The sequence below is a fragment of the Cryptomeria japonica genome, chromosome 9, assembly GCF_030272615.1.
Source record: "Cryptomeria japonica chromosome 9, Sugi_1.0, whole genome shotgun sequence".
NCBI lineage: Eukaryota > Viridiplantae > Streptophyta > Pinopsida > Cupressales > Cupressaceae > Cryptomeria > Cryptomeria japonica.
In genome coordinates this window covers 280,233,475-280,259,233 of record NC_081413.1, presented here as the reverse complement: position 1 = coordinate 280,259,233, position 25,759 = coordinate 280,233,475, and the positions used below count along the sequence as shown (strand labels likewise).

General features: G+C 37.3%; 2 protein-coding genes across 9 annotated transcripts in view; both read right to left on the bottom strand.

Annotated features, from left to right (window-relative positions):
* Positions 1 to 25,759, bottom strand: part of LOC131048618 (uncharacterized) — a 244,342-nt gene that overhangs the window by 209,299 nt on the left and 9,284 nt on the right. The gene's annotated exons all lie outside the window — the stretch shown is intronic.
* LOC131858371 (uncharacterized) overlaps positions 13,786 to 25,759 on the bottom strand; it is a 197,844-nt gene continuing 185,870 nt past the window's right edge. Inside the window, exons 2-3 of the mRNA XM_059211599.1 lie at positions 15,057 to 15,194; positions 13,786 to 14,903 (exon numbers count right to left, since the gene is read on the bottom strand). Of these exons, the coding sequence (XP_059067582.1) occupies positions 13,786 to 14,903; positions 15,057 to 15,194 (1,256 nt within the window). The remainder of the gene's footprint in view (positions 14,904 to 15,056; positions 15,195 to 25,759) is intronic.

The window sequence follows — 25,759 nt, the reverse complement described above, 5'->3', positions numbered from 1 at the left end:
CATCTACAACATCCATTTTGGGCGAAATTGGTCCATGGTCATGCATTTTGAAAAAGTAGACAATGTAGCGATAGGGTTTCACCTGGCTACCATTATATTTTGGATCATTTTTCAAAAGGAAGGTTTGTTCTATGGTGGTCACCAAACACCAAGGAAATTGTACGACATCGATTAACACCAAGTCCAAGTCATTTCGTGGGTACAAGCCATCAAAATCAAAGAAGATTAATCTTGCAAGTGGGCTCTATTACAGAATGTCTCTGAGGCATTAGGTGTATGTTCGGGAAGATTTCTTGGTTGCAGCCATGCATTTTCCTTTGTCACATTTGTTGGCATGAGTATAATATTGGATCAAAGGAATGTAACAACATTCTCAAAAACATTACAAGTATTGTTACAATCTCATTTTGTACATAAATCTATATAGTAATGTTGTGGATTACTGAGTATGTTTTGTTCTTAAATTTCATGATCTTTGTTTATGCAAATACATAACCTTATGTTTTTTTCATTTCAGTTTGTTCCTTCTCAATGCTCTGTGACTTTGTTGCCCAATAGTAGGCACTGATCTTAAACCATTCACCAATCTCACACCAACAAATCAAAACATAAATTAATATAGGAGTAGGAGTAGTCTGTACATCCATATTCTTGCATCATAACCAAGGATTTATCATTAAGAGAGCTTCAAATGAATCTATCTCATGTGGGTTATTCTTGCACATTTGAATCAGCTATATAGGGGTTTTGAGGCATCTAGTTATTCTTGATTCAATAATTTAGGACCAAGAGATTAAGTTGGGTTTGGCTATTATTATTTTATTATCGTTCATTTTATATGATCAAAATACCTATTAAGGGATGCCCATGTGAATACTCACTCAAAATCAAGCTAAGCTTGAAGCATAGGAGACATCACCCACTCTCATAGAGTTGGCCTTCAGCCCTCCATAGCCTATTGGTGAGCTGATTTCACTTGCATGATGACAACCCTAGCCTTGAGAGTGAGATTTGGTTCTAGGAATTGGAGCAACAATTTTGGGACCCAACATTACCTTTAATGAAGATGTGATGGATGGAGGATGGTATCCATATAATGCAAAAAATTGGTACATTTTTAAACTATGGAAGGGAGTGTTATACCATCATTCTACTAGCGGTATCTAATCCAATATCCATCCATTGAGACTACATATATAAAGTGAATCAACATAGATATCCTTCCAAGCACTTATTGATGACCTTTATTTGTCCATCTAACCAAGGGAGGTATGAAGAGCTATGAGCCAATTGAGTAGCCAAAAAATAGAACAAATCTATCCAAAAGTTACTAGTAAATATAGGATCACAGTTGTTGACAATAACCCTTAGGGTAACATGTAACTTTTGTATGTTCTCCATATATACTTTTGCCACTATCCTTGTTATAAAAGAGTGGGATAATGCAATAAATAGCCATAATAGTGAGACAATAAACTACTACCATAATGACACTCTTACCTTTAGATCTTGTAAGGCTTGTGATGAAATCCATGGAGACCTCTTCCCACTATTGGCTAGGAATAACTAAGGGCTACAAAAGATCAACTACCTTAATTGTTTCCCCTTTATTTCTTTGACATATCAAACATTCTGTGACATTTTTGAACATCACTTTTAAGCCATTACCAAAAGAAATCCTACTTGATTCAATGTTTTGTCTTCAAACGTCCTTTATAACCCTTAAGTAAAGAACCATGGGGTTCCTTGACTTGTGTTTGAGGGTGGAATTCTTGCATAGTTACAATCTCTCTTTATACCACAAAGAATCTCCATTCCAACAAAACTTATCTAAATTACCGAAATCATTTTGCAATTGTTGAATGAAATTCTTTGCAGCAACATCATTTTGCCACTTTGCTTTGGTTTCTTCAACCCAATCTACTTGTAGGATTGAAATGGCACACAATAATGCCTCATCCTTCTCATCCTTCTCATCCTTCCTAGATAGTGCATCAACAACTGTATTTTATTTCCCTTTCTTATCAACAATCTCAAAGTCATAACCCAACATATTAGTGACCCCATTTTTGTTGCTCTTCAAAGGATAATCATTGCTCCAAAAAATAATTTGGACTTGATTTGTCTTCACTTTGAAATGTCTACCCATTAAATATGGCCTCCAATGTTTCATTGCATGAAGAAAATGAGTTTTATTGGTTCTTACCCTTTCATTGGACAAATTTCAAAAGCAATAGGCCTAGCTTCCTACTTGAGAAATGCTACAATACCATTTCCTAAAGCATAATAGTTATTCACAAAACATATATCATATCTAAAGAATCCTAGGAAACCCCTCAAGTTTCAATGGTTTTAGTAATAGGCAACTCCATCATAGCCTTGATTTTGTTAGGATTGACCTTTACTCCATGCGACACTATGTGACCCAAGTACACCACCTCTTCAAGACCAAAAGTGCACTTGCAAACTTAAGCATGAAATTAGTGTTGTTTGAAAACCTATGATGCATAATCTACATGGTGCAAATGCCCTTACCATGTCTTTCTATAAATCAATATATCATCAAAGAACACTAATACAAACTTCCTCAAAAATGGCTCATAGATGAAATTCATCGAACTTTGAAACGTAGGAGCATCAATATGAGCAACTGGCATCACTAGAAACTCATAATGACCTTCATGAGTCCTGAATGTTGTCTTGAAAATCTCTTCTTCCTTAGTTTGAATTTGGTGATAGCTTGTTTTAAGATCAACTATTGTAAAAAATACAACTCCATTTGTTCATCTAGTATATCATCAATGACTAGAATAGTTAACTTATCTTAAATGGTACGCTTGTTGAGCTCTCTATAATCTCGACACATGTGCCAAGTGTCATCCTTCTTACATATTGTCACCATGGGAGAGTAGGCATTCTGGTTAAGCCTAATAATACTTGTCTCTAGCATCTCCTGAACCATCTTCCAATCTCACTTTTTTGTGCATAGGCCTACCTATAGGGTTGGATGTTGCACAACTGGCTACCTAGTACTAGCTTAATGGTATGATCTTGATCCCATTTAGGAGGTAGTCCTTTAGGCACATCTCCAAAAACTACTAAGTAAATATCTATAATTGCTTGCAAATCTAGCAAGGTAGGAACATCTAATTGATAGGTTGCTAATAAAAACAATGGGGCCACAAATCCATCAATCCCTTTCTTAAACATCTTTTGCATTTGATGAGAATCAAGATCTTACCATCTGTGCGGACTTTGAAATCAATGCTATCAACTCGACTATCCTACCCTCTAAGTGAAATCTCACAAATAGCTATTGGAAGTTCATCTCGATTGTCCTTGATGTAGTGAGTCACTATACTCCAAACAAAATATCGCTTGCACCCATAGGAATAGCAAACATTGGGAAAATAGTATTCTCCCATTGTCAATTTAATGCTATGTAAAGTCCCTGGTTAACGTTTTATGCCAATTTTTTTCACTCCCCAATATACACCTGATAGGAATTTTCTCAAATAGTTTACAAGTTCTCTCTAAAGAGTTTTTGTTGGGTTTTATTGTTTGTTTATATGGTTTTGGCTTAATGCCTTCATGATTCCATGCTCACATACAAAGATTCCTACCAGCTTGAAGATTGCAAATGAAATAGAACATAATATATTGACTATACTAGCTGATTACAAAGTATTTTTTTTGCAACAACGGTTGTTAATGAACATAATATAGAAATATGAATGTGTACAAATTCTAACCTCTCCAACAGCCATACATCGACCACTTGAAGTGCTACAATACGCACTAAATAGAAGCAAACCACATAGGAATGAATAGCAAGAATTCAGGTCTGTGCTAGGAATATTATAATCCCAAATCCTCATGCCCAAGAGTCTTCAAGGCTGCCAAAACCTCCCACACCAGTAAGTAGTCAAATTGCACCCCCTATTTTGCCTCATTCATTCCAAGGAATTATGCGCCCAGCAACACCAATGATTCTTCTAAGAATGGTGGCAATCTCCAACAACCCTCACAAACATCCAAAATGGATGTCCATTAGCACACGAACTACTGCCACAATCTCATGCCTAGCCAATAACGGTGGCCAAGGTTCTCACTTCAATCACCCATATAAATTTACTTCTCAATCGCTCAACCAGATAAGAATGTTACGCCCAACATATAAGGAAAGATACCTTTATAAGGTCGCCTATAACTGCCATAAATATTAATACCCACTTGCAAGAATCTTCCAACAACGTCCAATTTTGTTCTCTACAAATTTTAAATGCAAACACAAACTCCAACAATTTTGTCTTGCTTGCAAGACTTCACAAAATTAACTCATTTATTCCAAGCACGAAAATTGATTTTTTAATATTTCTTTTAATTTTCACTTAACTCAATTAAAGTAATTTAAATAAATCTATCCATAAAATGTTACTTCATTGGATAACTTTGAATTTTAATTTATTCCCTTAAAATCTGACATTAGCCTACGAGAATAAAATTGGCTAGATAGTCATCTCTGACTACTCCTTAGAAGGGGGCATTGCAATCCTCCCTCCGTGAAATTACTTGTCCTCAAGCAATCGTAGATATGGATGCTGCAAACTTTGTTCACCTTCCCAAGTAGCATCTTCTATAGGAAAATCCTTCCATCTGATGAGATACTCCCCAATCACTCTACTTCTCAGCCTCCTCTCTCTAATATCCAAAATAGCATCAAGAACCAATACCAAAATTCCCTCCTCGTCCAATGGTGGGAGCTCTATTAATGATGTGATATGTTGCCCGAGTGCCTTTTTAAGGCAACAAATGTGGAACACATTATACATTCTACTATTTTTGGGTAGCTCCAACACATAAGCCATTTCACCAACCCTCCATGCAATCTTGTACGGCCCATAGAAGTGAGTTTCAACTTCTCAGCACCACTCTTCTTCAAAGAAGACTACCTATAGGGTTGAAGGTGCAAGAAGACTAAGTCATCCACCTCAAAACTTCTCTCAACTTTGTGCCTAACTGCATAAATCTTATGCTGATTTTTGGGCACTGTGAAGATTACCCTTAAGTGACTTAAGGATGTCCTGACTCTCTTGAATCCAATTCTTGCCCTTAGGGCATCTGTTGTCACCAAATGCCAAATCTGCAAAAGACATAACATCATAGCCATATAATGCTCTAAAAGGAGTCATCCCAATCAACATATGGTGGGTAGTATTAGTAATGCTCACTAAAATGTAACTACATAATCCAAGCCTTTGACTTCCTAGCTACATAAATACGCAAGTATCCTTCCACACATTTGTACACAATCTTCATTTGTCCATCTATCTGAAGGTGGTAACTGGTACTCGAGGTCAACTCTATGCCAGCCAACCTGAATAACTCCTACCAAAAGACACTGAAAAATCTGCTATCCCGATCGCTAACAATATTCTTTGGTAACCCATGGAGCCTAAACACCTCTATGAAGAACAACTCTGCAACCTAAGGTGCCTTATACTCAGATGATATGGCAAAGAAATGTTCATATTTGGTTAACCTATCAACTACCACATAGATGCAATCTCTACCCTACACTCTAGGAAGATCAGTAATAAGTTCCATGGATATACTTTCCCACTTCTTCTCAAAAATGGGCAATGGCTGCAATAAACCTACTGGGAAAGTATGCTCTGACTTGTTCTGCTGACAAGTCATACACTCGTGAACATGTCGCAAGGCATCATCCTTGAGACCCTTCCAAGAGAATCTCTCTAACCTACCTGTAGATTTTGAAGTACCCTGGATATCCTACAAGTGGTATCATGAATGTCTCTTAATATTTTCTCCTTCAATTTTGACTCAAGCACCAAGTAAATCTTGTCCTTGTAGTAGATGACATCATCTACCACCCTAAACTTGTCATCCAGAACTTTGCATGCAAAATTATTTTAACGCATTTCCACCCTAAAGACACACGTTTCGGAAATGGAAACAGTTTCAAGGATGGGGGGACGACCGAAAACATTTCCAAGTTGTCCCCAATCAAGCAAAATTTTCAGAAACCATCCAAAAAACTCAAAAATGGTCAACGATGTGGTCGGAGACCATTGACTGTCCCCTGGACGACTAGGGACGGCCAAGCTGTCCCGAGGACGGACGGTCGTTTCCAGTGGCAAGAGGCATTAAAAAACAATTTTTTTTATAAAATCTAGTTTTTATATAATTATATTAAAGCAACGATATTTTAAATATTGAAATGCAGCGATAATCAAAACACCGATATTTTTTTATATCAAAATGTTTAATGCAGCGATATTCATATAAATTAAAAAATAAAATGAAGCCCCAAGCGAAAAAAAAAAAAAAAATGAAGCCGATATTTTTAATATCGATCTTCGACGAGAAGCGACTGCAGCAGTCATTTTTTCCCACCAAGCCAGGCAAGTGATTCATTTGATCATGATGCTATCCTATGTTCTTATTCTATGATGATTCGATTACATTCGTTCGATGCTATGTTCTTAGTTCTATGATGATTTGATGAATGATCATTGATTCAACGATTTTAGATTTAGAATCTAGATCTTGATTTATAAATGTTATTATGTTGCTATGATGAATATTTACTGTGTTACAATGTTATATAAATATATAATTCATAACTATATTTAAAATTTCAGATTTCCCAATATATATATATATATAGCCATCCCCTGCCGTCCCTTGCTCTAGGAAAAAAAAACATCCCACAAACCTATTTCCCCGTCCCCCTATCCCCACGTCCCGGAAACTCGGGGTAACATAGTGGAACACTCAACTAAAAGATGAACCTTCCAATCAGCTGAAATCTCTACCAAGGAACAAATAGTGGGTTTCCTAGAAATAGCATCTGCAACTATATTGGTCTTCTCCAACACATACTCTATGTCAAAATCATATGCCTAGATTTTAATGCCCCACTTCTGTTGTTTCTCATTTAGATACTTATACTCCAAAAAATATTTCAGACAATTGTGATCTATCCTAACAAGAAATTTTTCCACCTACCAAGTACTACCTGGAATTTGCCAACACATGCATTATGGCAAACATCTCTTTATCATAGATGGAATAAAATCTATTTGCATCTCAAAGCTTTTGACTCTCATAGGTAATGGAATGCTTGCTTTGCATCAATATCGCTCCAATTCCCTCACCTGAAGCATCACACTCTAAAAAAAAGGGTGAAATAAATTAGGTAAAGCCAAAACAAGAAAAGTACTCCTTACCTTCTTAAATTTATCAAACGTGAATTGAGCCTCCTTTGTCCATTTAAAAGCTCCCTTCTTAGTAATATTTATAAGAGGTGCACCAAGTTGAGAAAACCCCTTAACAAACCTCCTATAATAACCACATAAGCCTAAGAATCCTCTCAATTGAGGCAATATCTTTGGCAGTGGCCAATCCAGAATAGTTTGTATCTTTTCTTGATGAACCTTGACACCATTTGCACTTATCACATCTCCCAAGTGTAGTATCTCTGACACCCCAAACTCACACCTAGAAGCCTTAGCAAACAAGGTTTGTGGCTCCATGATGCCTAACACATCATCAAGATGTCTAAGGTGATCCTCCCAAGTCCTGCTATATACAAGAATATCATCAAAGAATACCAAAAGAAATTTCTGCAATTTTTTATTGAAAATGTGGTCCATGCAAGATTGGAAGGCAGCAGGAGCATTGGTCAAGCCAAAGGGCATGACCAAAAACTCACAAAGCCCATAATAGCACTTGAATGGTGTTTTTTGTATGTCCTGCTCCCTATCTCCGATCTAATGATATCCTGAATGAAGATCAATATTCAAAGAATATACTTCACCATGAATCTCATCCAAAAGCTCATTGATCCTAGGAGTAGGATACTTGGTTTTTATAGTTTTCTTGTTCAGTGCACAGTAGTCAATGTACATCAGCATAGTCCCATCCTCCTTCACCAGAACAACTGAAGAAGCAAAGGAACTTGAGCTAGGCATGATGTGTCACATGTTCAATAACTCAATCATTTTCTCTATCTCCTCTTTGAATCTTTTTGGATGTCGATAACAAGTGGTAATAGAAAGCTAAGAGCCCTCCTCTAGCTCAAACACATGCTCAAAACCCCTGTCGGGAGGTCTCCTAGGAAGAATCTCTCTAAAAACCACACTGTGCTTATTTAGTACATATTGAATATCCACATGATACTGCCCACCACTATCAATAGGAGTTTTGGAAGAAATCAAACACTAGGATGCCCACGCAACATCTCCATGTTTGAATATGGTCTTCATCCTCTTTGCCGCCACAATCCTAGGTGCACCATTGGACATACCTCTTAAGACTACCTTCTTACCATCCATTCTAAACTTCAACTCCATAATCTAAAAATTTTGCGAGTACTTTCCTAATGAGTGAAGCCACTTAACTCCTAAGATGACATTCGTATCCCCAATGTCTACCACATAGAACTCACCTATAACTGTATAGTGGGACTCGTTTAGAATAGGTCATGTTGAAGCCATCTGCTACTACTACATTGAAGCCCTTAAAGTCCTCTTCATGTAGACCCCTCTTAGCCACCAATGTCGAATCAATAAAATAAGGAGTTGCCTCACTACGAATAGAAACTGTACCTCACTGCAACTATAAAACTCCTCTTACCCTAAATGAATTATATGTAGGAGTACCAGAAAGGGTAGCTGAAAGATGCCAACTGAGAATCTGATCCAGTCTCAAGTTTTTTTGTTTGCTTTCAAACCTTTGACCAGCGAATTGTTTTATTGGTTTGAGGTGAATTTTGATGTTTTTTAGTTTTGGGGGTTTTGCTTGCTTTTGCCAATGAAACTTTGTCAAAAGAATGCAATACATAAAAGAAACAATTGACTGATATAAAATTTCAGAACTAAGATTTTATTGCAGCAAATTATAAATTCAAGAGAATGAATATTTAAGACAACTTGAGCCAAAACTGATCTACCAAGTGTCCAACACCCTGCCTGGGTGAGCTTATTTTGATGTTAGAGGTGGTGCACAAAGCAATACAGGAGCCTCCAGGTGCTGCAAATTGTTCCAATGTATTTTATTCTCCTTATATATAATTATCAAAAACAATTTAAGGAAGAAATTGCAGATCAAGTGCTTATTCCAAATTCTTATCAAAAGAAACCTCCAAAATTGACCCTTTTTCTCCACTAAAATGCTGATGTAGCCCAAATGCGTTAAAATTTCCCTGAAAGAACCATTGATCTATCTTTATTTGCTGCCAACAATGAATTTACACACAAATTTCTGAATCAAAACCCTCTAATTTATTTTATTGGCTTCACAGGAGAAGCAAAGAGGGTACGGCCAGCCTAGGAATGGTGTGGCCAGCATTAAAAGCACAATAACTACTGGAAAATGTTCTCCAATCTATTCCAATCTGCTCAAATGTTTTGTAGATGACTTATTCTTGCTAGAAGTATGAATTTTCCTCTAGATATTGGCCCCAAATGACCTGAAAGAGGATTCCTTCAATGCAAAGGTGAATGGGTTTTCGTCCACACACTGAATAAGGGTGAGAGTTTTCGTTCTCAACCTAAAACTCCAATCAAGCTTGCTGTTGCAGAGCTCTCAAGGAAGAAATTGTCAAATATCCAATGAATAATGAATAAAATGCTGCCCCCAATGTCTTTTAAACATTCCTCAAGCCCTAATTTGAATTTGGGGTTAAGGTTGTACTTTTGGCATCAAAAAACATGTTAAAATGTTTCTTTTTATTATAAAATAACTTCTCCTAAGTGGTTTGACCCATTGAGGATCTAATTCCTCATTTGAAGTGGCCATATTATTAAGTTATAACTTCTAGGGAAATGTGCCAAGGGGCCATTTTATAATTCATCATTAACTTTTATTAATCTCCTTTTAATAAAGTTACTTTATAATTTTTCTAATTATAGAAAAAGTAACTTTATAATAAATTATTATTAAGTTTATGTAACTTGAGCTCTCCAAGGCCAAAAAGTGACTAAGTATAGACTCCTCTTGGTAAAGCCAATCATCCCCTAGCCTCTGTAATTGCATGCGGAGATGGCTAACAAGCAAAACTATGCAACTGAGTGATCACAGGAAAAATGGGGACATTACAGTAGCTATAGTTCCTCCCTTCTCTTTATCTAATGTGTGCTCCTCCATATTTGCAGATTCCCCATCTGAATCATCCTACACATAGCCAGCATCTCCTTTCTAATCATAAAGAAGAGGGATCTAATCATGGTAATTCCATATTAAGGCAACTTTCATATTTTCATATAGTAGTCCAAGCCTTGTATCTTACCCATTGAATTCATATCTTGATTATTGGATAGAGAATGAATTTCCCAACCTCTGGCATTAGAGCCTATATATTTCTCAACACTTGTGACCACACTTGAGTGGTGTTGTTGCAATTGATATTGCTGCTATGGAAATTCAACATGATGACTGACTTATAATTTTCAGATTATGAGGGGTTGCCCTAGAGATAATTTGCAGAAGACTACTCATACAGATCACATTTTTGACAATTTGTTGACTGATGACGTTGTCCTAGAGCAGAGATAATGGAAGACTAATAGTAGAACTACTATTCATAGTCACATCAGTTGCAGCTTCCACAGAGTGATACCAATTAATTGTGAGTAGATGATACCTTAATGATCGATTTCTTCATGAGTAGGATCAACCGAGTATCTTGAGGATGAGACAACAATAAATCTCATGATTATGACACAGATTCCAGCTATTGAGTGAGTGAGCACCCAAGAGGGATCACAGATGGTCAATATAAAAAAATTGGGGGAGTGATAACATTTAAGAAAGGATATGATATCCGCATCTTTATCTTTTATGAGGATGTCTAAAGATAGTCAATTATGATGATGGAGACTAACAAGTCATTTATTTTTGGTTATGAGTGATATCATATAAGAAAAAATATGATATGATCTCCACATCTGTAATATCCCCTTTTTAGCAGTCATGTGGTGATCTATCGTTAGCCAGTCTTGCCATGGTCCCAAAGGCTAACCAGGACCTTTCAAGGATCGGTGTGTAATTTGGCCTAGGCAATTCTAGTTTCAGGCCAATCGGAGGTGTTTCGGCAGGGTTTCCAGATACTATTTATAGTAAGTCAGTTGTGGCTTAATGACTAGAAATATTTAAAGCATTTTTGGATGTCAGTATTTTGGTGCATTTAATTCTTCATCAGGTTTGCCAATTTAATGAGCCATTAATTAATTGGGCAATTAAATTAAAGTTCCTAAAGTTAGATTTAAATATTTATCTTTAATGATTTATAAATGCTAGGACTAATGTTTAAAGGGAAAAATTAAAAGTTCCCTTTCATTTTGGAGACATAGAGGATATTAATATTTTATTACAACATTCTTTTATCCCACATGTATGATGAATTGGTAATTGTGCCTAAATGGAGTTATAAATAAGAGCTTTTAATGCTGGTTGTGTTATCTTGGAAATTGTGAACCTTGGAGTTCGTGTTTTCTGGAGATTATCTCTAGAGTAATCTCAGGCATTGGAGGACAAATACCCTCTTTTGCAACATTTTCCACACCTGTGAAAGATCAGGTCTGGGAGATTTAAAAAAAAAAAAAAATTAGCAATGGAGAGGATCGATGGAAGTAAATATCTACAGTTAAGACTGTGAATGCTTAGTTTGGGAAAGTTCGTAGAACATGTGACAAGCAGCCACTGTAAGTTTTCATCGCTGAGGTTTTATCTGCATATTGTTTGCAATCAAGGAGTTTAGTCACGCCACCTTTCAGTTTGGGGTTCGAGCCTATCAAGGAATACACAGTGAGTTTAGAACTGCCGCTGCGTTCAGTTTTTTTGGCCGCCACAGTCCAAACTACAGCTGCGTGGCACTTTGTATGGGTTCACTGGAGTTCGTAGCTAACTATTACTGGAATACAGCAGGGTTATGTTGGTTGGTCAGCGTCTTGTGTGTGCACAGCGAGCTGTTCACACCTCTGGCTGAACGTGTAGAGTTTGTGGGAGAGTTGTGGTCACAATCAGCAACGCAGTGCTTTACCAGCACTTGGAACGTGGTCCCTGGGGTCACAGTCAGCAGCGCCGTGCTCTTCCAGCAATTGGAACGTAGTCCTTCAGCATCGTGGATAAACCAGGTTCTTTGGGTTGTCATTGTAATTGGAAAAATTGACTATATTTGTAGAAGTTGTGAAGTCTGCATGTTCAGTAATGGAATCCCTTGTTGAAAGAAATGTTCTAGAGTTATGAAGCATTATGATTCAAGCTAGTTGGTTGTAAATGCCTTAGAATTAAATTGCAAGAACTTGTTGTTATATCTAAATGCTGGAATGAGAATGTATGTTTGAAAACTACTATGACACAAAATGCACCAGGTATCAGCAAAACAATAGACCCCTCATTAAGGAGAAAAATCAGTTCACAGGCTGAATGCATGGCAACTGTTTGACTAATTACTTCAAAATTATTTGGGTAGAGTTTGTAGCTAATAGGGGCAGCCTATTACAGCATCCTTATCTTTTATGAGGATGCAGTAAAGATAGTCAATTATGATGATGGAGACTAACACATCATTTATTTTTGGTTTGCATAAGATTTGGATTGTAGTATTTTGGGTTTGCATTCTTTTGCAGCCATTTCAGAGGGTTTCGATGGACCATTGACAAAGTTGGTTCATAATCTACTTGAATTTTGGCACATTTTTTTCTAGCAAAGGTGCAATTTTTTAAGTGTTGACATGTGCAATCATTTTGAGTTTGAGAGCTTTGTGTGGTAGGACTTTGATAGGTTCACAAATGTGTTAGTGTACAACAAGGTTGCATGGGTATGGGGGTTCTTGGAGACGTCGAGTACTGGTACTGGTCCTGGTACAGCTATTTTTTCAAAATAGGAGACGTGGGTACTTGGAGACGCCAAATTTTTTTTTTAATATAATTTAATAATTTATAGAAAATCTGAAAATCTGATGACATTGAACTTTCAAAACAAGAAATAACATTAATTATTAACTATTAACTATGAAGTTTAGGATCAAAATGCCATACAATCATTGTGTCATAGTTTCAAACTGATTAGTGATACTGATTACATATTGAAGATAGCTTGATAAACAGCAAGCTGATACGCAAAACAAAAACTGAAAGCAAAAATCAGAAATTTTATATTTATAATCTACTCTTCTTCGCCATGATCATCCATATCAAGGTCATCAGCTATGAGGCTCTCCAAATAGTCATCACTCTTGAATTCGGGTTCCTCTGATGGTAGAATAACAGGGGGTAAATCAGCTAGTCCATCTGCTTCAACCACTTCATCTACAATGGCTGCAATGTCTCCATCAGGTGAAATTTGATCCCATTTTGCCGAAGGACCCTCATTGTATCCAGGATCTACACGAGAGAGAAGACGAAGTGAACTATGAATGTACACCAGGTTCTCTGCTTTCTTTGATCCTAATCGGTTCCTCTTCAGTGAATGAATGAACCCATAAGTGCTCCAATTTCTCTCACAAGATGAAGAGCTAGCCACTTGTGAGAGCAACCGTATTGCAAATGATTGCAATTCAGGGGCTTCACTTCCATGATTCCACCACCACTCTATAGGGTCTTTCTTTACTTTCATATCATATATAGCTTCCACAGAAGCAAAATCACCTTGCCCACGTGAAAACTTATTCCATTGAGTCCTCATAACTGAAGCTTCCTCACCTCGGCCATAGATCTTTTTAACCGCAACCCAAAAGCCCTTCATTACCTCTCTATCCTAATGTGGAGCTCTCTTTTTGGTCACTTCTATATCATACCATTTAGGATTAAGGGCATAGGCAGCACAATGAAGAGGTGTGTTAAGTTTGTTCCACCTTCCATGTAACTTTTCTTCTATCAAAGGATATAGAGAAATATCTTTGGCATCAATTATCTTCTTTACTCTTTCACACATGGAATCTATTGCTTCATAAACCTCTCCCAAACATACCTTATCTGAATCTGCAAATTTGATCACCTCACATATGGGCTTAATAAAGTCCACAACAAACTTAACATCAGCCCGAAAATGCTCATCAAGGACCATAGCTCTCACATCAACTGCAATATCTGATGTAGATTGTTTCCAAGCTGCCCATGCATCACTAACAAACGTGGAACACAAAGCTCCTTTGACTTCACAAAGGCGGTCAAGAAGAATGAAGTAAGAAGCAAAACGTGTGTCAGCAGGTTTGAGAAGTTCCACCTTGGCATATTTACGATAAATGGCTTGTGTGTGGTGATGGTTACATATGAACATGCCCGCTGCTTTACAAACAGGGGCAGCATCAGTAACAACTTGGACTACATGTGATGCCCCCACCTCCTCAATGCTGTCACATAGTTGGCTATGAAGAAATCTTGCATTTTTTTTTTGCCCTGAACAATCTATTGCCTTCAAAAAATAAGGCCCTTTGCTACATGTTACCATGATATTAAGTAGTGGACGATTCCTAGCATTTGTCCACCCATCCATCACAATACTACATCCTTCTTGAGCCCACACTCTTTTCAATGGTGCAGTTTGTTCCTCTAATAGACTTTTTTCTTTATCAACAAGAGTAGTGCGAAGCTTCTCATACCCAGGTGGTTTATAGCTTGCTGGTGCATTATTGATAGCACGAACCATCTCTTCATAGAATGGAGAGCGAGCCATATTGAATGATATTCCATTTGCATAAAAGAATCGTCCAATGGCTGCACCAACTGCTTGTCGTCCTTGCACATCAAACAATCTTCCAATGGGGTTTGCGCTGTCAATGTGTGGTCTTTTGGGAGCCGGTCCAGTTGCTAAACCTCTAGAAGTCACATCCACCTCTGACTCTATATCATGACTGTAAGTTGTAGTAATTGCCCCTGTTGTTGAAGCATGAGAGCTTCACATAACAACTTTCCCATCAGCCCTTTCATGTTCTCTCACAGCATCATATCTTTCACACTCATTTGTACAACCTTCACCACCATTACATGGCAAGTGGAGGAAATGAGCCTTCACCCTCGTGTAGGTACCTTTCCATCCCAAATTACAAAGTTTGCATTTGATAGTGGCTGTTCCACCTAAACCTTTCGGCCCCGGAACACGATCAACATACTTCCATAGTGGGTACAACCCTTGTCTTCCTCCACCTGACATTTTGAATGATGAATCTGAATAAAAAATAACAATTAAAATGTTAAAAACAAAAAAATAGCTGATGGACTACATGATTTACCTGGTACCCCTGTTATTCTACCCAAAACGTGTATTTGCAAGTTTGAGTATATAATTTTTTTAGTAATTTTCAATTTACCAGAAATTCTGAAATTATTATATAACATATAATTTTTTAATTTACTAGATTTTTTTTTACTAATTTAACAGTAATTTCTAGTAAAAAAATTATACTACTAAGTAATACACTAATAGTAATACTGTATTAGACTATTAGTATACTAAAAAAATTTAAAAATTAAATAAGAAGTATACAGTATACACTATACTGTCTTATTTCATACTATTATGAAACAATAAACAATGAAAAATTGATAATATTAATTGTAAATTCTGAAATATATTAATTTTTTTTTTATGCCTGTGAGTGTGAATTATTTTTTTGTTTTCAACTTTTCATGTATTTCACAGTTTTATAAACTGTGAATGTTCGATACATTCACAGCTTTTATACTGTGAAATAAAAAATACATTCACAGTTTTTATTTAAAGACAAAAATACATTATAACTTTATAAAATAATAAAACTATAAATTTATTAAATTATAAAACAAATTATCCGCGTTTAAAAAATAAAAATGAGACAAAATCGAAAAATGAGACAATTGAAAATGAGGTATGACTATGGGTGTTTAAAAAATGAGACAAAATCGAAAATTTAAAAACCTGGTTTTTGATTTTTGTGTGAAGGCGTTCGCGCAATTTGTCTTCAGCGGTAAAACGACTTCGGGTGGCTGTGATTTCTGTTCGGGTGGCTGCCAAATGACTGCGGTTTGACTTCGCACGGTGGCAGAATGACTTCGCGGGGCGGCAGAATGACTTCGCGCGGCTGCAAAACACTGTGATTTGTGTTCGCGCGGCTGTAAATGACTTTGTGTGTTTAGGGTTTGTAACTTTGTTGACTTTTTGGCCCCGTGACGTCGCATTTTAAAGGGTTTTTTTTATTTTTTCACACGTTTTAGGTTTTTTTTAATTTTTTCTGGGCGGATTCGTCAGGAGACGCACTGCTGACTCTTGCCCACGTCTCCTGCAAGTGGAAACGCCTCCACCCAAGTCTCCCACACAAGATACGGGTACCAGTCTCCGGTTCGGGTCTCCAGGGGTCTAGGGTACGTTTCCCTGCAACCTTGGTGTACAATTGTGTGTAGCATCAATTTCTTGGGTTTTGGATTACTTTAGAAAATTAGCTTGAGTTGTCTATTTTTTTTCTCTTTGCACATGAGTGATTAGGATAGATTGTGAGTTGATGTGATTCCTTACACGGTTGGGTATGGATCACATGCAGTGATTTCCATCATATTTTGCAGCATTTAAAGTTTGAGCTCTCCATCTGCATCATGACAGTTGCAGACAAAGATAGTTCAGTTCTTAGGATTACCAGGGGAATTGTTAGCAATAAGCAATCCTATGACATTATCTTGTTGATTGTGAGAGCGGTTGGGTGGTTGATAATTCTCGGGAAGTTTTGGGAGATTACAATATTTTTATTATATATTCCTTTATAGCATAATCATAGAATGATATGGAAAGCATTTTATTCGAAAATCCTATTTGGTGTATTTATTAGTTTAGACCATTTGCATTTAGCTCCATCCTTTTTGTAATAAACATGAACTGACTCTTTTGAAGGTGGGACTCTGACATTATGCCAACAAATGCAACAACTCCATAAAAATTTAAAATGACAATAGTAGACGATTGATGACCAAAGAAACTATAGCATCCTCATCTACTGGGTTGTTAATAGGAGAGAATTGATCACTTAGATCTTCCAGCATAAGTAGACCCTCAGACAGCTACCTACTCTCACTCAACTTTGGTGGAAAACAACAAACTTTTCAAGTAGAAAACTCTACCTTCTTCAAAAGCTTTATGTTCATTATTCCGCCTCTCCCAAATACCACCAGTACAAGTTGCATTTCTGAGATCATGTCATCAGAAATGGAAATTTTTAACTAGTCTTTTTTTATTTTTATGATAGTTATCAAAATATTAAGATTTGAAACCATTCTAGATTTTGTTTTTAGGATTATTCTCACAATCCCTATACACAGTACTGTAAGTAGCTTGTGACTCCAGATATTAAAATTTTAGCCTGTCCATTTTTAGAGTTTTAGCCTGTCCATTTTTAGAGTTTTAGCCTGTCCATTTTTAGATTTTTGGCAAAATGCAATTTTGAATAGTGGCCATGACTATCTACAGTTTACAAAGAAAACTTGCAAACCTTGATAAATAATTGCAGTCTAGTATAAGACTTTTTGCCAAAAAATAACACCAAATTCATGTTTTTGCAAAAAACAGTTGCAAAGAATTTGAAAGTAACTCAGTACCCAGAAAAACATAGTGCATTTGCAAACACTGGCTGTATAAGGTTTTGTCTTTCTACATTGACTTAATTAGTCAAGTGCTCTTTTCCTTTATTGTAGTTATATATTATCAGGCACTAGAGTTTTTGCCTTCCCAGTGACAGCAGTCAATATTTACAGCAATCTGTCAACCCCCCTTCAATCAACCCTCTGCAAGTTTGCCCAAACAGTTACAGTCTGTCCATGGGTCGCAAGTCAGCTCAGAACAGAACAGAACAGAGACAAACAGAAGTCAGACAGCCCTTTGAACAGCCACAAATGGCAATCAGACAGTCCTTGATAGAGATATTGAGCCTCCTTTTGACAACATTTTACAGTAATTTAATCCCTTTGGGCATCAAAATGAATGCACGGCAGGTTCAAATCAGATTTCTCCTTTCTCCACACAGCTATTCCACATCAGATTTCACCTTTCTCCAGACGGCAAATTTCTTCTCCTTCCAAATAGACTGGATTAGTGTATGGTGTACCTCTCCTAGAGTTTCCTCCCTTTCAATTATTTTACCCTGCTTCCTCCCTTTCAATTATTTTACCCTGTCCTAGGGCATCCTTGGCATAGAGCTTGAAAGAATTGGATAGCACTCACTTCAATGAGTGTATGATTGTATTTATTATCGTATGGGGAAGTTATATTGGTGGTTGTAACTTACTTTGTGAGCTACTTGTTAGACTAACTAATGTGATATCATTCCATCACTAACATAAGTAATAAATGACACCCATTAAAGGGGTGGTCAATAAGAATATGGGCCACAGCAATCAGATTTGGCTGAAACTTGCTAAGGGCTTTTTAAAGATTAATTTTGATGGCACCTAGCATGGCAACCCACGGCCAGTAGAGGCTGGCTGTATTCCACATTATGAAGGGGGTGACTTTTTAAAGCTGTCTCCTCTTTTGGGGGGTCCAAGACTCATTATGTAGCTGAGTGGATGGCAATGATTGAAGGCCTCATGTTTGCAAGGTCCCTCGGGTGCAGGAAGCTTATTGTTGAGGATGATCCTTTGGTGGTTGTTGTGGGTCTCTCTAAGATATTTTCTTGATGTTAGAAGTATAAATCACTTCTCAAGGAGACTCTGGCTTTGAGTAATCATTTTGAGGACATTTTTTCACTCATTGTTATTGCCAATGTAATAAGGTAGTATATTTTTTACAGAATTTTGGGATGAGGCTGGATCCCCTTTCTGCAGAAGTTGGTGACCATTTTGAGGCTTGGGTTGGCCTGGAAACAATAATTTGAGCAATTACCCTGCTAAAATGGGAGTAAATGGATGGGTATTGCTTCTTTTATTTTTTATAAATATAAATTCATACTTCAAATTTAGTAAATCTTTAAAATTTAAAAAGGTTAAGCCTTTGTTGGATGTCATTTGCTCCCCAGGCAGTGTGTAATGTCCCCTACTAAAAGGCTGCCTGTTTCCCAGTAATTAACATACATCATTATGCCATAAAATAGATTATCAATACTAAGGAACAATTGATAATCATAATAAAAGTGATAATTACCATATTTTAGCCCCCAACCCTTACTCCTTACCTGATTATTAACCCTAATAGAGGATGGGGAATTACTTGTTAGGGCACTAGGAAACCACCTCCACAAATAGGCCCAGTGGTTTCAGGAACACCCATCCATGCCACCACCTAGAATCCATAAGGGTTTCAGGAACACCCATCTATACCACCTCTTCGGGCTCACCTATTTTGGAATGGAATTACTCTGCCTTTCCCTCAACAAAACCAACCTACCCTCATGAGGGGCAATATAGGAATGACTAAGGATTAGGTCATTATTATGCTAATCTCTCTAGTATTATGGTTATATAGGTAAATTAATAAAATTAATTGTTATATAGATCTGATTACACTATTACTAACACATAAATCTATAAAATGTATAGATATAAGAAAAAATGAAACATGTTGGATTATAGGCTATGTATATGCCCTTATCCTAAATGAATTCCAATATAATATGACTGTAAGTAAGTCTTTAATGCATAAGACACAGCATACCAATCTGTTGTCTCAATAATGACTAAAATAATCTGCATGTAAATGAATACAATCTGCAGAGAGTCTGATCTGCTAGTCATTAAATAATGATCTGCTCCTTTTATTGCTTACTTCATGATCCTTTTTTGAGTGCCAATCTGCAATTAATATCCCTTAATCGGCCTTGGAGGGTTCTCTCTATCCATGGTCACGTCCTTTCTAAAGGTGGTGTCTTCTTGCAACTAACTTGCCTTTTGACTTAGTAAATAGCTGCCTTCTTTCCCCTTAATCATATGATATTAATTAGGGAATGGCGGATTCCAATTGCCTTGGGCAACATTGGAATCCGCCCAAAAGGGCTGGGCCCTTTCCTCAAACGTGTAGGGCAGAGCCCTATCCTCACGGCAACCTTAAACTTCGCCTCACAAACCTAAAACACTCAACGTGTCCCTAATAGGGCTGACCCTATTCATAAGGCATTTAAGAAAACAAATATAATTAAAGTTAATTATAAAGGAAGCCGACCTATCCAAAAGGGTTTCGCTCCTCATATAAGTTAAGGTAAGAACTCATTATTATTTACTCAATTCCGTCTGCTCTTTCATTCATGCGAAACCTACATGCCTGCCTAAATGCGAACTTCAGGGAGACACATGATATCTGCACTTACAGCAATCTGCCATTAGGAGGTGCGAAATACATGACATCTGCACTTACAGCAATATACATCTGCCATTAGGAGGAGGTGCGAAATCCATCATAAGGAGTCAGCGAATTCCTTGAAGGTCTGCAATCTAGGTTAAGGGAACAGCAGCATCCATCTCTCATATGACAGCAAGTGAATGTTGAAGGCAGCCACCTCGATCTGTCATACCTCCTCTAACAGCAACATCTGAACCTACAAACACATGAAATAAGTGTTGTAATGTTTGCATAACTATAATCCATAATCAGATCTGAGGATCTTTTCTGCCTGGATTTTTCCTCCTAGGAGGTTTTCCCAAGGTAACTATGCTTGTCTCTATTTCATTCTCTTTCTTTGCTATGTTTAAATCTGAAACTATAAATCTCTAATCTAATTAATCTAATCAGTAAACAAATTCTGATTTTCTGAGTTTTAGTTAATCTGAAAGTGTTAAAACTAACATGGTATCAGAGCTATAGGCTAGATCAACTTTCAAATTTTAGAATTTCGTACTCCTTTATTTCCAGATTGTTGTTGCATTTACAGGTCAGGTCAATGGGGCTGAAAGTTGAAGATAGGCTTGATGGGAATCTCGATTTTACTCCATGGAAGGTTCGAATCAAGTTGGCTCTAGAGGAAGAAGATCTTCTCCAATTCATAGAAGCGAAAGAGCTAACTGAACCTACGGATGCAGCTGAGCTAAAACAATTCAAAAAGGATGTTGTCAAGGCCAGGAAAATTCTCATTGATTCAGTCAAAGACCACCTAGTCACCTCTATTGCCTCATTTACTACTGCAAGGGAAATGTTCAGCCATCTACAAGGTACATATGAAGTTAACAATCTCAGTAGGGCAATTACTTTAAGACAGCAACTACTTAATATCAAAATGGCAAAAGAAGATTCTGTTATTTCCTACTTTATGAGAATTTCAGAACTAAAGAATCAGCTAGGTTTAATTGGTCATAACATGGAAGACAAAGACCTTGTCATGATCGGCCTAAATGGTCTACCTCACTCATGGGAGTCATTTATCCAAACCATAAGTGGCAAAACTGAGTTACCTACCCTTGATCGCCTTAAGAATGATTGCATCCAAGAAGAGTCTCGCCTCATCACAAGAGGGCAAACCAAAAGTCCCCATGTAGATGATCAACACATGCTTGCAGCCCAATGCAAGAAAGGGGGAAATTAGAAGAAGCCTTATCCAAAAAGAAATAAGGAATTCAGACCATTTAGTTCCAAGCACTCCTGGAAGAAACCAAGAGATATCTCGCGTTTCCGATGCTTTAGATGTGACAAATTCGGTCACTATGCTAAAGAATGTCAGCATAACCCTACCCAAAGAGAAGCCAACCTAAATGAAGTCTCAAAACAAAATGATGACTTCTTATTCATCTCCGCTCTGTCTACCAGTATTCCTTCAGATAGTAAAACATGGCTGATTGACAAAGGTGCTCCCAGACACATCACAGGCTATTGTGATCATCTTTCAGACTTAGTAGAAAAAGATACCAGCCTTCACGTGGTAATCGGTAATGACGCTCGTTATTCGGTAAGAGGTTCTGGCTCTACTTCTTTAAATTTAGACTCTAGTATTAATCTGCACCTTAGTGATATCTTGTTTGTTCTTGGAATTAAAAGAAACCCAATTTCCATTTCTGCTCTAGAAGATAAAGGTTATCAGATTGCATTTTCTAAGGGAAAAGTTCTTGCTTGGCCTAAGAAATCTAGTTTTAAATATGCTCGTATAATCGGCCACAGTTATGATAGTCTTTATCAGCTCTCTACTAACCCTATTCAAGCCCTCATTAATGAGGCTCCTGAATCTTGTGAGCTATGGCATAGAAGACTGGGACACTTGCATTATCAAGCTCTTCCCTCTCTTGAAAAGTTAGTCAAAGGTATGACCAAACTCAGTCAAATTCATGATAATACTTGCAAAGTTTGTGCTATAGGTAAAAATGTTAAAAGTCCTTTTTATAAAAGTGAAAATAGAGCTCAAAACAAACTAGAAATTGTTCACTCTGATTTATGTGGTCCTATGTCTATAGCATCTCCTAGTGGATTTCTTTATTACGTAATCTTCATAGATGATTTCTTTATTACGTAATCTTCAAACTTGGACCTACTTCTTGAAATCTAAAGAATCTGATGAAGTCTTAGGTAAATTTAAAGAGTTTAAGGCATTAACTGAAAACTCCTCTTGTAAAAGAATTAAATGTCTAAGATCTGTCAATGGAGGTGAGTACAACTCCGGTAGCTTTCATGACTTTTGTGTTGAGTCGAGAATTAAGAGGGAGTTTTGTGTTCCATACAATCCTCAACAAAACGGAGTTGCTGAAAGGAAGAATACGACTATTGTTGAGGCTGCAAAGGCTATGATTCACGATCAAGATTTGCAGACCTTCCTATGGGCTGAGGCTTCTAGAACAGCAGTGTATATCCAGAATAGATGTCCTCGCCGTGTTCTAAAGAACATGACCCCTGAAGAAGCCTTCACAAGATCCAAACCAGACATCAGTCACCTCAGAATTTTTGGAAGTCCCGTTTATGTTCATGTGCCCAAGGAAAAGCGATCCAAGTTGGAACCCTCCGAAAAGAAAGGCATGCTAGTCGACTACAGTGAATCCTCCAAGGCATTCAAGATATACATCCCGGGTCAAAGTTATGTTGAGGTAAGTAGGGATGTTACATTTGAAGAAGATATTGCTTTTAAGAAATCAAAAGGTTCTTGTGTTATTGATAAAGCTAATGACAATCAAGATATGAATGTTGATACTAACCCTAAGATTCAGAGGGAGCTGGTTGAACCGCCACCTCAATATGAACATCATGATCTACTAGAGCCCATGAATCCCACTGATATTCTTAGTGACATTGTCATTACCAAAAAGAGGCCTCTTTGGGTAAGAAACACCATTCAAGAAACTGAAAGATTTGCTGCTTCCAGTGGCACCTTTCGTGAAACTAAGAGACCTCAAGTATTCTCCAACTACGTTGCATTGATGTGCAATCTCACCGAAACTGAACCTTGCAATGTTGAAGAAGCCTTGAATCATCATGTCTGGAAGCTTGCTATGGATGAAGAGTATCACTCAATCATCAAGAATGATGTTTGGGATATTGTGCCCAGACCCAAAGGTAAATATGTTGTTTCCTCTAAATGGTTATTTAAAATTAAACATAATGCTGATGGTAGCTTTGAAAAATATAAGGCTAGATTTGTAGCTCGTGGTTTTTCTCAAAAGGAAGGCATAGACTATGAAGAAACTTTTGATACTGTTGCTAGATATACTTCTATTAGAACGATAATAGCTATTGTTACTGCCAGAGGTTGGAAACTACATCAGATGGATGTTAAGACTACTTTCCTTAATGGTGTCATTGAGGAAGAGGTCTATATTGAACAACCCGAGGGTTATGAGATTCAAGATAGATTAACTCATTTGTGTAGGTTGAAGAAAGCTTTGTATGGCCTTAAACAAGCTCCTCGTGCTTGGTATGAAAGAATTGATAAATATTTGTTAAGTCTAGGTTTTTATAAAAATGATGCTGACTCTAACATATACTTTAAGTTAGCCAATGATGAAATGCTAATTCTAGTTCTATATGTGGATGACTTATTTCTTACTGGTAAAGATGAACTTATTGTTAGATGCAAGGAAGAACTAGCTTCAGAATTTGAAATGAAAGACTTAGGTCTAATGCATTATTTTCTAGGTCTAGAAGTATGGCAAAGATCTAACAAAATTTTTCCAAGTCAAAGAAAGTATACTATTGACATTTTGAAAAGATTTAGAATGATGGATTGTAAACCTATGTCTACTCCTATGGAATCTAACTTAAAGAAGTCAAGTGTCTCTGCAGCTAACTTTGATTTTGCGAATCCATTAGAGTACCGGCAGTTGATTGGATCACTGATGTATCTAGTTAACACTAGACCAAACATATGTTTTGCTGTGAATGCTCTCAGCCAGTTTATGAGCATGCCCAAACATGTTCATCTTGTTGCAGCCAAGCACATCCTAAGGTACTTGCGAGGCACAGTTGGTTTTGGGCTGAAGTATCCACTTAACACTTCAATTACCTTGGAAGGTTATTCAGATGCAGACTCGGCTGGAAGCGTCAAAGACAAGAAAAGTACCCCCGGTATTTGCTTTAGCTTGGGATCCGCAGTGATCTCTTGGGCTTGCAGAAAACAATCCTCAATGGCATTGAGTACTGTTGAAGCTGAGTATATTGCAGCAAGTGTAGCTTCTAGAGAAGCTTTGTGGCTTCGTAAGCTTCTTGCTGGGCTGTTTGGTCAGCCTTGGGATCCTACAGTTATTCACTGTGATAATCAGAGTTCTATCAAAATGTCTATCAATCTAGTGTTTCATGATAGGTCAAAACATGTGGAAACCCATTATCATTTCATTCGGGATATGGTGCAAAGAGGTGTTATTCAGCTGAAGTACGTCAGCACTAATGAGAAGGTTGCAAATATTCTCACCAAGCCTCTATCCAAAGTGAAGTTTGTGTACTTCAAAGACAGACTTGGTATTGTGGAAAATGAAACCCTAATTGAGAGGGAGTCTCAATCTTAGTGATACATTGTGTTTTATCAAACCACCCTCTATGGGCAATGTAGGATGGTATTGTAATCTTCTCAGGGAGAAGTGTAATTATTAACCATCCTCTGCGGGCAATGTAAGATGGTATTGTAATCTTCTCATGAAGAAATGTAATTGTTAACCATCCTCTGTGGGCAATGTAAGATGGTATTGTAATCTTCTCAGGGAGAATTGTAATTGTTGACCATCCTCTGTGGGCTATGTAAGATGGTAGAAAAGACCCTCTCCACCCTCTGCGGGCAATGTAAGGTGGATCCAATCTATGCTTGTCTGCAAGCTGGAAGATTATATTATGTAATTTCATTCTTTGCTTGTGTGCAAGATGGAAGATTATAATTATGTTTTACTCCCTAATTAAGAGGGAATGTTGATATTAATTAGGGAATGGCGGATTCCAATTAACTTGGGCAACATTGTAATCCGCCCAAAAGGGTTGGGCCCTTTCCTCAAACGTGTAGGACAGAGCCCTATCCTCACGGCAACCTTAAACTTCGCCTCACAAACCTAAAACACTCAACGTGTTGCTAATAGGGCCGACCCTATTCATAAGGCATTTAAGAAAACAAATATAATTAAAGTTAATTATAAAGGAAGCCGACCTATCCAAAAGGGTTTCGGTCTTCGTATAAGTAAAGGTAAGAATTCATTATTATTTACTCAATTCAGTCTGCTCTTTCATTCATGCGAAACCTACATGCCTGCCTAAATGCGAACTTCGGGGAGACACATGATATCTGCACTTACAGCAATCTGTCATTAGGAGGTGCAAAATACATGACATCTGCACTTACAACAATATACATCTGCCATTAGGAGGAGGTGCGAAATCCATCATAAGGAGT